Source organism: Thunnus maccoyii, chromosome 23 (assembly GCF_910596095.1).
Source record: "Thunnus maccoyii chromosome 23, fThuMac1.1, whole genome shotgun sequence".
Taxonomy (NCBI): Eukaryota; Metazoa; Chordata; class Actinopteri; order Scombriformes; family Scombridae; genus Thunnus; species Thunnus maccoyii.
The window spans coordinates 11296045-11310356 of record NC_056555.1 but is presented as its reverse complement, the minus strand read 5'-3'; the positions used below and the strand labels follow the sequence as shown (position 1 = coordinate 11310356).

Genomic DNA, 14312 nt, shown 5'->3' with positions numbered 1-14312 from the left:
TCCTCTCACTCAGCTTTCTGAAGTCTTTCCATTGACCAAAACTGTTTATGTAATGTTGGTTATTTGTAAAATTGGAAGTAAACGAGTAAATAACAAAGTAGAAATACTATTTTAAGTGTACTTTAGTAAGTTATTTAAAGAATGTGTATACATCACTCACGTATTTTTCTGATCACTTCACTTCATTTCTAAAATAAAACTGATGCAATTACCCAGGCTACCTACTCGCTACAAAATTACCTTGTTTTCTAATCAATAACACATTATTCTGTTTGTTACATCCCTTGTTAACATCTGATTTGTGACCACGAAGTGACATAAACTGTAAAAGAGATAGTTATTTGCTCACTAAGCAGCACAAGTATAACTTGTTTGGGTTTTTTTAATCCACTAAGTGTACATCAAATGAGTTTTTGGTGAGAAATATTAAATGTAAAAATAGTAAAATCATGTTTGTTTACAATCAATATTCCATAGGGTACCTTTAAGTCATTTTCCAGTAAGTTGTCTTTACTTAAAGTATGAATTTTAATTATTTTTACACCACTGTTGAGGCAAACCATTTTCATAAATTCAATATTTCATCAAGGTAACAAGCACACACACTCTCACACACACTTTCATGTGTAATCCAGTTAAAATGACTGTAATATTTAATTCATATGAGAATCATTAAAAGTGCAGTGGTGCCGTGTCCATTATGCATTCCTTTTCTAGCAGGATAAAACAGTCCTCAGATGTGGGAGCTGCACTTTGAAGTGTTGTCTCAGAAGCAGGCCAACTCTTACAGGAAGTCCCTGATGTTTAAAACATGCCATGCAGGGGGACTAACAAAGGTGAGCACTTGTGACTTGCCCAAGATGAGCCAAAAATGGCCAGCCAGGAATTTGGCTAGATCTGATCATGGATGTATTATAAGAGCTGGATACAGCGCTGCCGCTCAGCCTTGCAGCCAATTTTTCCTAGTGGTCACTCACAGTATTGCAGCTAAAAAAAATCCTCCTGCGGCCCCAAAAAAACATTTTCCCCATAGACCACCACTGTAAAAAAGAGACATTTGTAAAACTGTTAAGACATCTCGAACTGCAAACAAGGTCAATTATAATTGTGACATCATCACAATGTAAAGTCTATGGGCTGAGCAGGAACTCGTGGGCAGGGCCAGTGGGAGAAAAACTACTGTGCATATTCAGTGAACTGCACAAAGCGGAAGCAAACCTGGAAGCTAGAAACTTTTTTGGCATATGCGCCAGGCAAGCAATTCTTATTGGACTGAATAGGCGCCATTTTCAATCTGGTATCCAGCTCTAATAATACATCCATGGATCTGATAGACCATACACACAGCAAATGCACAAGAAGTAGACAAATATACAGGTAGTGAGGTTGTAAGAGTATAAAACACTGTACCAACAGAGACAGGCACATGGACAGACACACACACACACACACACATACATACAAAGTATGAACAACAATGAACAGCTGAGCATGGTGACCTTCAAATCGCAGAAAACACGATTTAGTCACAGAAGCATAAATAATGCTTATGCATCCAGCTGACTGAGACTGTAAAGGCTGTTAATCTGTTTGCTTACAATGACAATGTCTTATTGACAAAATTAGTGTACATATAGTATCAAGTCTGGCATTCTCTATGTAAATCATCCACCATGGACACGTGTGGGACAAACTGCAATTTAACAGCTGAGAGGAGACATTAGCTTCTTGTGTATTAGAGTGTTAAACTGATTCTTTAAAAACATAATCTGTACCAGCTTAATTTAACTGAATTATTGTGATTTGATTTGCCTTATCATATTCACTGTCCTCAAATTTAGTTGTAATGTGTTTATTAAAGTGTATCAAAAGATATAAAACCCTAATTTACTGTTTGCAATAATCACTGAATCAGCAGCGACTATAAAACTGTGATGTTCGAAACAAAAACAGCCATGCACGTAAAAAATCTAATGATCTGCATTGGTGTGGGCATGTTGTTTCAGGTACAGGTGAGACAATAAAATGTGATCTAGGATCTTTGAATCACAGACCCATGTGCTTTTCATCAGATACCAAAACACAACACAGAGGTTTATAATATTATGTGGAAGGATTTCAGTACTCTCCTTTGCAAGGTTAACAGTGGAAATATGGCGTTTGCATTACAAAGTAATTTACCAGTAATCTACGCTTGCACTTGTCATTTGCCAACACAGCGCCTAGCCAGGTAACGCAGTATTGCATTGTGTTTTCTGTAATAACAACAGAATGTTTGCAATGTCTGAAATACCTTGACTTGCTTTACTTGAGCCTGGTTTGACTTTAAAGTCCCCCTCCATTCAAAAATATGTCTTTCTTCTTATTCCTATAGTTGAATGTTTGAGCTTAACTATGTAGAATGATGTATGTACAGAGTTTGACACTAGAAGGCTGTTTTCACATTCATCTGCTGAAAGTGGAATGTTTTTCTGTGCTCATTGAAAATCTGGTATTTAGGGGTGGGCCTATGAGCATGATTTTTAAGATCACAACTAGTTTGGAAGCCAATCCTGGTCCAATATTCAACTAACACAGGTGTGACACATTTTGTGAGACATTTTGTGTCCAGCAGTTAAACTTCTGAAATGAAATATTTGCATATTTATGGTTCTGGATATTTAATGAGGGAGGATAAGAAATTATACTTTTTTTGTGGAAAAAACATATCAGACACACATTATTGTTCAAAGTATTTTTATATGTTTCAATACATGTCTGAAGGGGATCTTTAAGTTTGGACTCCAGTTCCCTGTATTCATTGGCTTCTGATTGATTTTATTATATAAAAGGCTGGGACTACAGGGAGACCAGAGAGGACTTGCAGTGACCCCTTTTAAGTTTTGCTGTGTCCAGGAATTCACTCAGAGCCTTTCTGGGAAGGCCTGGGGAGACCTTTGTTGTGGACTGACAGTGACTGGAACATGATAACAACTTTTGTGTGTGTGCATCTGAGTGTTTTAGTAAATTTGCACACATGCACAGATTACATTTTTTTGTGTGTTTCCCTAGTTGAAAAAGTGACTGTAGTTTAATGGCTGAAAAGCCCTTCAAAGGAAGTGGGTGTCACAAAGATAACCTGGGAGAATGTGCTGAGCTGAGCTGGAAGTTCTGCAGGAAGGAAAGTGTGGTGATCCACAAGCAGGAACGCATACTGTCAACTTATTACACCTCCAACCCCCCTAACTGCCATCTGTATTTCTGCTTCTGTCAGGCCTTTCCTTGACCAAAAACACACACGCGTACTAACACACACACAGAGGAAACAGCCCGTGCGGGTCTCAAATAAGCTGATGTGTCATGCCTTCCTTTCCTTTCTGATATTTCTGCAAAGCTCAGGAAGGAGGCTGCAGGACCTCTCTTCTTCTTCCTCTTCTTCTCCCCCTGTCTGTGGCTGCAACAGTGAGAGGTGCAGCGGTAGCTGTGACAGTTCTTGTTATTCTATTAGAATTTGCTGCTCCTGTGGCGGGAGACACTGTCACTCCAGGGAGCCATGAGTCGTTGCTGTGTGGTCAAAGTGATCACCTTGACAGAGATCCAACTTCTGCAGGTAGGGGGAGCGACTCAGCTACAGGCCGGGGAGAACCGGGGCATAGAAAAAAGTATGTGTGTATGTATGTGCGCATTTGTATGGGTTTGCATGCAAGAGAAATTGTCCATGCTTTATAAAATGCATGCACTTACAACCAGAATAACTGAATAGTCACTGTGGAATGCAAATTTGGTGATCAGTTTGCTATACCGGTCTTATCTTCCCTAACATTTCACAATCTAGGGTGTGTGGTTACAGCTGTTTACTGGTTAGCAGGCTCAGCAAAAATACAGTAAGCATGTCTGAGACGGTTTTTTGTTCCACTTTCATCTCATCTCCGTAGATTCAAGATGAGGAAAAGATAATTGAGCTTTGCCACTCTGAATTCCGTAACTGTGTCAATGTGTTGTAAAAAAAACAAAAAAAAAAACAGCGTTTTGCAGAAATGAATCCACACCTCCTACTAGGTTTTGTCCATAATTTGTACAGCCAGTTAATGTCACCATCACCCAGTGTTTCATAATTAGTTGGATTTTTCTGAAGTGAAAGGAGAACTTGGGCAAGACTGAAACTGAGTTAGGCAAGAGCTTTGCTTTTAGAAGAAACACCTGCGAGTTTGTGTGTTACACTGTCATTATCAATGCAGCATTTCAGTGGGACTAAAGAAATACACCTTTTAACTTTGAGGTAAATCACACCACTATTAAACACATCTCACAGTTAGAGCCAGGAGAAATCATACTTTGAAAGAATATTTCAAACTGGACTGAACTGAAAGATTTTGCATTGAGTGTGTGTGTTTGTAATCTATGGTTGTGTTTTATCTTTTGGTGGTGAAGTCATGATTTTAATTAACAGGGAAATATATTGTGCATCTTGTAATACAGGGTATGGAAGTTTGTTGTTGGAGCTACATGGTTGATATGATATGGTTAATATGCAGTTGCTTGCATGAATCAGATATTCATTCTGTATAACTGCTGGAAAAAACTAGTGTGATGTGATTTCACAGGAGTAGATTATTTGCTGGATTCGATTAACCTGTTGCAATCATGTGTTGTTGAAATCACTGCAAGTATTCAAATTACATTAGAGAAAGAGTTAGGAAAAGTTTAATTGAGAAAGAGGGTCTATGTGTGCGTGTGTGTATAATGGGCGTTGTCTGGTTCTGACCACGTAATTTTGTGATTTATATGTCACTAATTAAGATAATGAAGTTAGGAGGATGTAGCTAATCCCCTAATAACTATCGGCTTATATCTTCTAACTGAAGACAGTAAGTTCAAAACCAAACGGGACTAATAATATTTTCTTATTCAAACATTCTAAAACTATTAAATGGAGCAAACATGCTCACAACTGTAATACATTAAAATCATTTATTAAAATGTTGTTGCATCAAATAGGCACAACTATCAGCTGCCTAGAAAAGCAAAATCAACAAATACGTTGACTAATATCAATGCTTTGATATCAGTAAATTCAAATTTTTAGGCTTTGATACACCACTGCAGGATTTCATGTCAGGAATAACTGTGCAAATGTGTGTAAATGGAAAGTGAACCAGTGACCTCTCTTCGACCAGTAACCTCAAACACCTCACTTGTTGTAGCAGGTGCAAGTAGCAGTACTGAGAAAGAGAAAAACTGAAGTGTCTGTAACATCAGAATAGTTACAACAATCCCCAGACTTGAGCCTTGATTGATTAGATTTTTATCTCATTCCTCTCCCATGTGTATGGTGGGCATTGATAATTTTCAGCATGTCCTCTTCACACATGCACAGGCCTGCCATTGTCAAGGTTGGCCTTGGTGACTGAAGCACCATTACCTCTTAAATCTAATCAGATTCCCTTAAGTGGATAACAAGCGTGTCTCCGGCATTTACAGTAGTGAGAAAGCTGAAGTGAAACCAGGACAATCTGCTGTCACACAAAGCAGATGTGGTGTGTAGCAGTCCTGGCATCTCTCTTGCTATCCGTAGTGGAAAAAAATGTTGATTGGCTAACAACTGGTATCTTGTTTGGCCTGGAGAAGTCAGATAAGAGCTCTCAGTGACTACTGACAAGTTGAGTATTGTGATGAGGCTGTTCTTAGTTAGGTGGATGAGTGGTGAATAAGGGCAGCTCTAGCTGACGAGGAGAATTTAATGCTGAGTTTTAGTATATAAAGTCCAACTCCAAAGATGCCACAGCTAAAAGTTCCTGTGGTTAAGCAGTGTTGTGCTAGTTGACATTTTATTCATAGAACATTTCATTGCTCATTGTAAAAAATGTAGCATTGCTCTTGTGAATACACTCAGGGGGTTTGCTGCCTCAGCTTTATTCAGTCTGATATGACCAATAGCTTTTGGTGGCTAATAGTTAGCTAATTTTTGCAAACATTTGGTAAATATCACTGTAAAATGGACATTACTGAGTGAGCTTGCAGACTTTATGATTCTTCTCCACTTGTGCTGCTGTTACTGTAGCTTAGCATTTTAGCTAAATGCTTCTGTTTAGCATTTACTGTAGCAGTATCCTAGTAGCTGCAGTGGTTGCTGTTCAGCAAAAAATACTTTCTTTATATGTGATTTTGCTTGATGAAGGACACCTGCTTTCTAAATATGACACTATTAATATGGGAGCAGATGGATGGCATAATGAAAAATAAATTCTTTTTCAGTATCAACCTTTCAACCAGTTACACATGTTAGGTCAAGTAATATTGCATTGTCTACTGGATCTGCCATTACGCCAGCACTCTTGCTCATCAGAGTTTCCTCAACTTGCAATTGATTAGCTGACGTATGTCATGGAAAAAGTATCCATTTACTGATAAAGGAACTCAAGCGAGTCCATAGAGTATGCTATTTTGTCCAGTGAATAGAGAAGTTTTGGGAGGAAGTATGAAAAAATCTGAGTCACAGACAAGACCATCAAAAAATGATAAGACCAACATTATAAAACCATAAAAATACATATATTATTATTAGATCCTACAAAAATACTTTATAACTCATAAACTAATAGAGCAAGTCACAACAGTACGGTACTTTGTGAGCCCTAGGCCAGTAAGTAAATTAAACGTTTTTAGGTGACATGTTTCCTCTGAAAATAGCCCACAGTTTACAGTAATAAAAACCTCAAAATAGCTTTATTGCAGTTATTGTTTGGGAGACTGATAATACTAAACAGTCTACACTGAAACCCGTGAATGAAAGAAAAAGCCTGGTTAAAAATGGCATTAGAGGAGTTATTTAAAACCCCCATTGGGGAACAAGGGTCAATTGTGCTGCCACAACCCCTGGAGCAGGCAGCAGAGGACTTTGAGAGCTGACCACTGATTGGTCAGTCAGACAGAAAAGGGCGGTCCGAATGAATTAGTGATAGACACTAAAGGCAGATATCCTGCAGTGATCAAACCCTGGGTGATCTGACAGTCCAGTGTTTGAAGTGATTATCATGCTACGCAACATAAAGGCTTACTCCCAGCTTTGGGCCTAATTAGTTCACTTAGGGCCCTTTATAAGACATTGGTAGGGGACTGGCAGGGACAGACACTCAGACCAACAGGATAGCAGCAGCAGACCTGGATCCCTAAACTTGTCCTGCTGCTTCACCCAAACACACCAATCTGAAGATTATCTGCTTTTCTGAGAATGCCACACTTAACTGACTGCAGTTACTACACGATGCGGGACGCAACCAGAGCTTCAAATGTAAGGATATCAATGTTCAGCAAAATTCTGAATTGCTTGGTGAAATGTGTTGTTGAACTGTGTAATCCTGTTTCTAAAATGTAACTGATTTGTGAGGCTTTGATTAATGGTTTGGCATCTTGACTACTAGCTACATGTATAGGTATGCATTATAGCAGGTTAATATGGAAGCAATTTCTGCATTTTGTTTTTCAACCTCAGTTTAGTGCTGGGGGAAAAGCATTTGCTATTGACCACATTTTAAGAAACTGATACTAAAATGACGGAATATGATGATACTTTACTTGAGAAAGGGCCTCAAGTGTGAGTCCTAATTCTCATAAAGCACATCAAACATTACTCATTTAATTTTACAAAATTCGATAGCACTGTAATTCCATAAATATGCTTTTCGTGCGTGACTAATAATGGGAAAATTATGACTCGCAATTATTTCTGTGTATTAAATGACATCATCTTCTCGCAAAGCTGACAGACACTTCGGATAACTCCTGTGCATATGCTCTTAGTCAGTGCTGTTACAACGGTGTGAAAAACACACGGTGTGTGCACACTCCCACATCCTGAACGGAATTTCTATCAGGTGAACTAACTGAAGTTATGTATGATTTGTTTTTACTGCAGGTACAAAACCACCTGGAGAACTCTAAGTTCCACCTCCATCAGACCCAGAACCAACCTGTCAAGCAGTACCTGACGCTGGGCTCTAAGCTGGCCTCTTCGGCTGGAGGGGGCCACGCCGTGCCGCATCCCCACGCCCAAGGCCAGCCACTGGCCACCGTTCCGATCATGAGGAATGGACACATGCCCTCTGTTAGCGACAGCAGCAACCCCAACAGCCCCGTTACCCTGCTCACAATGGCAAATCATGACAGTGAGGTGAGTGGACCTACGTAAAAGGAGAACGAGAACTTCTGAATGTGAATGACGTTGCTGAATATATGGAACTGAAATTGAGTTAACTTAAAGTCTGCATAGAAAGAGTGAAATTGCAACCCAATGTTTGAACCACAGACTGGATCATACACTGTGGATTATATTTTTTGTAGATTTCGCAACATTTTTTTTTCCCTGTCAACACTCTTGACACTTTCCAGTCAAGAGCAATATTCAGTTCTGTGTTCATGCTTCCTTACTTCTTGTAAGTGATTTGTCTCACTCCTTCTACATTCTTTCATTAAGAGAGATGAATCATGGCTGATACTTTATTTGGATGTACAGTCAACAACAAGTATATTCTAATTCACAAGCATCAAAGACTATGGCAACCTGGATCAGGTTTTAATCTGAACAATTCAGAGAGTAGTTCCAACCAGTCATCTAAATAAAGTGATGCCATTATTGATCTCCCTCTCTCTCTGATGTGCTCATCAATAACTTCAGACATGCAGTCTCTGATGAGAGAACCCCCAAAAGAACGAAACTAGTTTGATAACAGATGCATGTTTTTTCCTCCCACAAACACTGCTGACTGCCTTCAGACATGGTGGCAGACTTGTCTGTTATTGGATTAGTCTCTCGGCAGTCCCTCCCCTCTCTGGTGTCTATTTTGGTTTGAATGTTGAGATTTAAAAAGATCAGACTTGGACAGTATTGAAATTCTGCTACAAACATCATAAGCCTGTCCATGAGTACACTGAAATTACTGTTTTCTTTTAGTTTCCAATGGATGAAGTTATTGATGACCTAATTAGTCTTGAATCCGGTTTCAATGATGGAGGCTTGGATTGCATGGAGTCTAACATCATAATGCAAAACAATGTAAGTATCAATCACATTAACTATTGCCCTAACAGCTACAGACTAACACTGTCTAAACTGCTACAGTCTATCTATGGTATGAAGGTCTTTTGTATTGATTTTTGCAATATATCTTCTGTTTGTTAACCTGTTCACATTATTTGCGATTACGTTTCTGTCAAGTTAAGTTCCTTAACTAATGACTTCTCTCTTTTTAAGTTGAATGGGGACCTGAAAGTGAGGTTCCTCCACTCAAACATTTAGGTGCAGGCTCGACTAGCTTGGGAAAAAGGGGACCTGTCTTAGTTTGAGGTCAGCTTAAGTCTAGAGATGAGTCAAAGTTCATCGAGGCTTAGCAACATTTCTCACATTACTCAAGATCAACAATGCAGATTGAGTTAAAAAGAAGGATGTTTGTGGATAAAGGCTTATACGTAATGACAACAAAGAAGAAGTATCTTACAAATACTAAGATGTTGGGTGGGAACACTGGGAATCTGGCCTATCTCCTTAAATACAGAGAGAGATAGTCTGGTAGACAAAGAATCATACACACAGATAAAGTGACATGGAGCAAAACACAAAAGATACTGTGACAGAGAAGGAATGAGAGGGGGGAGGAAAAGATAAGGCATGGAGGGGAAGAGGAGGAGAAACGGGCGAGCCAGTAGGTTTCAAATGAGGAGAGAAGCGCAACAGTGGAGCGGGTGAAAGATTTTGTTGGAGAGAGTTACTGAGCCATTGGATTGGGCTAATGCATACACTCCCCATGGGCTTGTTCAGAAATGATACCATGCTTAAATGGATCAATTCATCCTAATTAGTCATACAGTACGATGCATCACGTCGTTTCGCCGTGTCAACACATCCAGGAACACAGACGGGAGAGGGATTGAAGTGATTACAATAGGAGTAGTAAGGGAATTGTTGCAATCTTTCATTTTGATAAGCACTTTTTGTCCCCTCCTCCTCTTCCTCCTCCTCCTTTTCTACCATCTTGGTGAGATAATGAGAGAAAACTGCACATGCTAACCAGCTGCAGATATCTGAAATGTCTGCAGTTTCTTCTGTTTTGTTTCCTCTTCTCCTCTCTTTTTTTCCCCCCTCCCTTGCTTTCCGCTCCCTCCCATCTCTTGACTTGACATGCATCCTTATCACAGTCACCAGTCTAGTAGTTAGATTTGACACACATGTCGTGAATAAAATTGGCTGTGCGCAGCTTGGAATCCATGGTGGCTTCTGTAGCATTTTCCCATAAATACACAAATGCGAATTAGACACACATGTGTGTCAGCACGCTATATCTTGACATCTCCCCAGTCCGTGAAAAGGCGTCATTATCGCAGAACTGATGCATGCTTTCCCAGACAAGAAGAGACCCATAGGAAAACAGTTTTGCCTCTGTTCAAGCAGTTGACCTAGCTAGCCTTTTCATCTAATGGGATGCTATTTTCAACACAGAGCACATCTCTGTGTGAGGAGCACTTTCAAGTGGAGGGGTTTTGAAAATGGTGGCATTAGCAGATCAAGGCACCATGTCTGCTGGTCAAACCAAACTTCACAGAGCAGCAAGCCTGGGTTGGAGGTCAGGGTTAGATGAAGTAAGGCTGGAGGACGACAACCCTTCATTGACCTGATTTCAGCTAGTTTTTGTTAAGTAGTTTTTACTCTTTGTGATGCAAGACATGCAGCAGGCAATGTGAACATGGCAGCAATTCATGACCACAGCACTGGATTTGATCTGTCCTGCTGTGGGAGATATGTGGGTACTACAACTCCCTGCTGGGAGGTCCAAAGCGAGAGGCCTGAAGGCTGACAACCTTCTCTGCAAGCCTCTGATCACTCCACTCACCTCGTCATTTTTTCATTGCCCTCTTTGGTTTAAATAGCCAAACAAAGCCACAGCTAAAAACAACTATTTGTATTGTGGCTTTTGTTGAAATGTGAAAGGAGTGTGTGTTTATGTGATGCAAATGTGCTTGTATGCTTCTCCTCTGACTGACCCTCTCTCTTTTTTTTTTTCCTCCCTCTTCTTTCTCTCCTTCCTAGGTGTCCCTCAGTAGCAGCATGCTGGACGTCTATGGGGGTGAACAAGGTATGAAAGCCCCTAATGGTGGAATGAGTCCCACATCTAACCCCACAAAGCTCACTGTAAAAAGGGAATACACAGGTATGAACTCATACCATAGCACTGATCAAACAACTAACTAATTAATGAGTTATCACATGCTCACATTGCTGTAGATTAAAAAAAATCACACTGAATTCTACATATTAGAAATAGGCATTTTTGGGGAATTCTAAAAATTACACATATTTCTCTTCAACAACTATTTCATTTGGGTTGGGTGGCATACTAAAAAGAACACAGTGTACCTGTGTGAGCTATAAACAGCAACTTGTTGTGTGTGTCCAATTACGTGTGTCAGACAAACAGACAAATGTGTGAGCTGATTTCTGTCCAATGTTTGGCAAATACTGTCCTGCTTGTCATTGGTTCCGTTAATAGGCTGTAGAAACGTGTAGACTTTTCGTCACAGAGGACCCTTTAAGACGTTTCTTATTAATGTCATGCATCAAGCAAAGAAGCCTAATTGATTTAGGAAATAGAAAGGATGTCTGAAGAACCCTTCACTCTCAACGAGCAAATAAGTAAATTGCCATCTGTTTCATTTGAGTGTAGGCGCAGAGGACAATGGGCTGTTACACAGAGTTTAAATTGTCTTGATTGAATCAACAGAGACAAATTGGGAAATCCAATCTCAGGTCCCCAATTATGTAATTTGGAAGAATGCGAATACAAATATGGATGCAGTGGCATTTTTGTCGCTCTCCAAGACAGATTAGTGAATTTGCTAAACTGTCTTAATTACACAGTAAATAGTTTAAAAGTGGTCACCATTTTTTTTTCACAATGAGCTGCAGACATGCTGGAGGGAATAAATTGGGCTCTTTCAGTGTGTGTATAAGGAGGTCAAACTTGTGTCTGTGGCATAGGCTAATGCATGGAAAGTCCACATTCTGGCTGACCCAAGCACTGAACTCCCTCAAAACAACTGATTGTGTGTCTCCTGACTAGACCTTTTGTGGTGTTTTGCGTTCGTTGTCTTTCAGTTTCTAAATTAGCGTGCGTTGCTAATCAATCCGTTTCCCTATGTGATTTATTTTTTTGACAGAACACGACACAAGGGTGATGGCCAAAGAGCGACAGAAAAAAGACAACCATAATTTGAGTAAGTGTCTCCCGCTGCCTTTCAACTCCGTCACAGTTTATCATCTAAAAATGAGTTATGGTTAGCCTTTAGCACTGCAGCTGACAATGCTCTAATCATCTCTTGTTCTTTTTTTTTTGTTCTGCTTGCTTAGTTGAAAGAAGGCGAAGATACAATATCAACTACAGGATTAAGGAGCTGGGGACACTCATACCAAAGTCGAATGACCCGTAAGTTGAAAAAAAAATCTGAATATGTTTTCCGAAACAATGCACTGCTTCCCTTCACTTTATGTCACTGAAACAAATGCAAGAACTTGTGTGGCGGGGGAAACTGGAATATTAAATTCTAAGCACAAAGACACTCTAAACGTTGTTCATTGAATTCAAATGAGTACTCAAGCACATTTCAGTCATATTTCAAGGGAGCACTTGAACTTCCATTGTAGTCGACGCTCCAAGAGCTGTACATCCTCTCGCTGGGTCTCGGCAGTTCAGCTCAAAGCATGAATGATGAGGAGAGGGTCAAATGCAAAGAAGCAGGCAACACCATTTGAATCAAAGTTTGAAGCACAATTGGAACACAGAGATGGAATATGGAGCTGAATTGAAATCCACTGGCCATCTTTCGCAATTGAACTTTGCCTCAAATTTAAATGGAAGGTTAGCGTTGTCGTCGTGCCATTAACGCCGGATAAAAGAGATTATTAGCTCTGATCAGACCAACGTCTCACTCATGTGGAAAAGGACAATTTTAGTACCTTTCCTTTTTTAAAAAGCAATAAAGAATGACTTGCACTCTAGCACCTTAGGTCCAATGCTCCATTTTTCCCTCTGTCTTTTTACTTAGCTCATTTTCCCTCACCTATTTTTACTCGAGGATTAATTTTACCGAACAAGGAGGTACGAGAATGGACTTTCCACATAGCTACTTAATTATTCTATTAAAATTCCCATTCAGTGTCCCCATGTAATGTCCAAGGATGAATAATTGCCCCATGTAAATCACCATTTCTTATTCATATCATAAAAGGGAAAAAACCTCTGTGTTAAAACTTTCCCCCCCCTTTTTTTTATTGCGGAGGATATTCTGCCGACATCAGTGGGTTCTGTGTAAAAGGTTATCTTTTACATTTCTCCTCTCTGCAGCGACATGCGCTGGAACAAAGGCACTATCCTGAAGGCCTCGGTGGAGTACATAAGGTGGCTGCAGAAGGAGCAGCAGCACGCTCGGGAGCTGGAGAGCCGTCAGAAGAAGCTAGAGCAAGCGAACAGGAGACTGCTGCTGAGGATCCAGGTAAGAAGTCTGATTGTGTTTGGTGTGTTTTAAATGACATACAGGGTGATAAAACACACAACTAAAGCAAATAATCATAATACTGAGAAAAAAAAGACAAAAGCAGATCTTATGAGGAACTTCCTCATCTTATAAATTTGTATCTTTACTGTTAAAATACAAAAAATATTATTCTTAACATATTATTTATTCTTTAAAAAAAACAAACACACAAGCACAATATGAGTTGAGATACCAGTGCACTTCTTTTTGGTGCCATTGCACTTGTCTGAGGAAAGTGTAAACTCCTGAAAACAAGGCAGATTAAGACCTATAAATTAAGATTATTTTACAATTTAAGACTTAAGAATTGAACTACAACTGGATGTTTATCAGCTTGGTAATAAACTATGTTAGACTTGACTAGACCTAAAAATGTATTGTGAAAAGTACACAGCCTTAAACGTGATGTCTTTTCAAACCTCCTAATATGAGTTTACTTCTTAATACAAAGAGTTGGCCATCAACTCACTAATGTCCTACTAATGTTTTAGCACATACAGTCCCAGTTCAGCATTCAAGTAAGCCTCCATTTTCACTTTAGTGAGGTATTTATTAACAGCCTCATCCATACAAGAGGTCATGTCAAAGATCAGGTACTTCACACTTATGCTAATTTCCACCTTCAAAGCCTTACAACCCCACAATGTTAACTAATTTCCACCCCAAAAATCTTTTCGACCCATAAACCTAAAAACTAGATCCCCCCCACTGTTGTTTACATGAGGTCCTTCCATCCCCCCCATCTCACAGGG

At 39.6% G+C, this 14312-nt stretch overlaps 2 protein-coding genes across 11 annotated transcripts in view; one reads left to right on the top strand and one right to left on the bottom strand.

The window, feature by feature from the left end:
* Window positions 1-14312, bottom strand: part of mdfic (MyoD family inhibitor domain containing) — a 221007-nt gene that overhangs the window by 33977 nt on the left and 172718 nt on the right. The gene's annotated exons all lie outside the window — the stretch shown is intronic.
* The window catches only part of tfec (transcription factor EC), a 59069-nt gene that overhangs the window by 42850 nt on the left and 1907 nt on the right, over window positions 1-14312 (top strand). For 2 of the 10 annotated variants that reach the window (XM_042402683.1, XM_042402682.1), the window contains 7 exons: window positions 3488-3589; window positions 7895-8149; window positions 8930-9031; window positions 11060-11180; window positions 12187-12243; window positions 12377-12452; window positions 13371-13518. In XM_042402683.1, coding sequence (XP_042258617.1) covers window positions 3488-3589; window positions 7895-8149; window positions 8930-9031; window positions 11060-11180; window positions 12187-12243; window positions 12377-12452; window positions 13371-13518 — 861 coding nt within the window. Of the gene's footprint in view, window positions 1-478; window positions 837-3487; window positions 3590-4018; window positions 4259-5962; window positions 7271-7894; window positions 8150-8929; window positions 9032-11059; window positions 11181-12186; window positions 12244-12376; window positions 12453-13370; window positions 13519-14312 lie in introns of those variants that run through there. The other 8 variants (XM_042402684.1, XM_042402688.1, XM_042402692.1 and 5 more) reach the window with 8 other exon arrangements.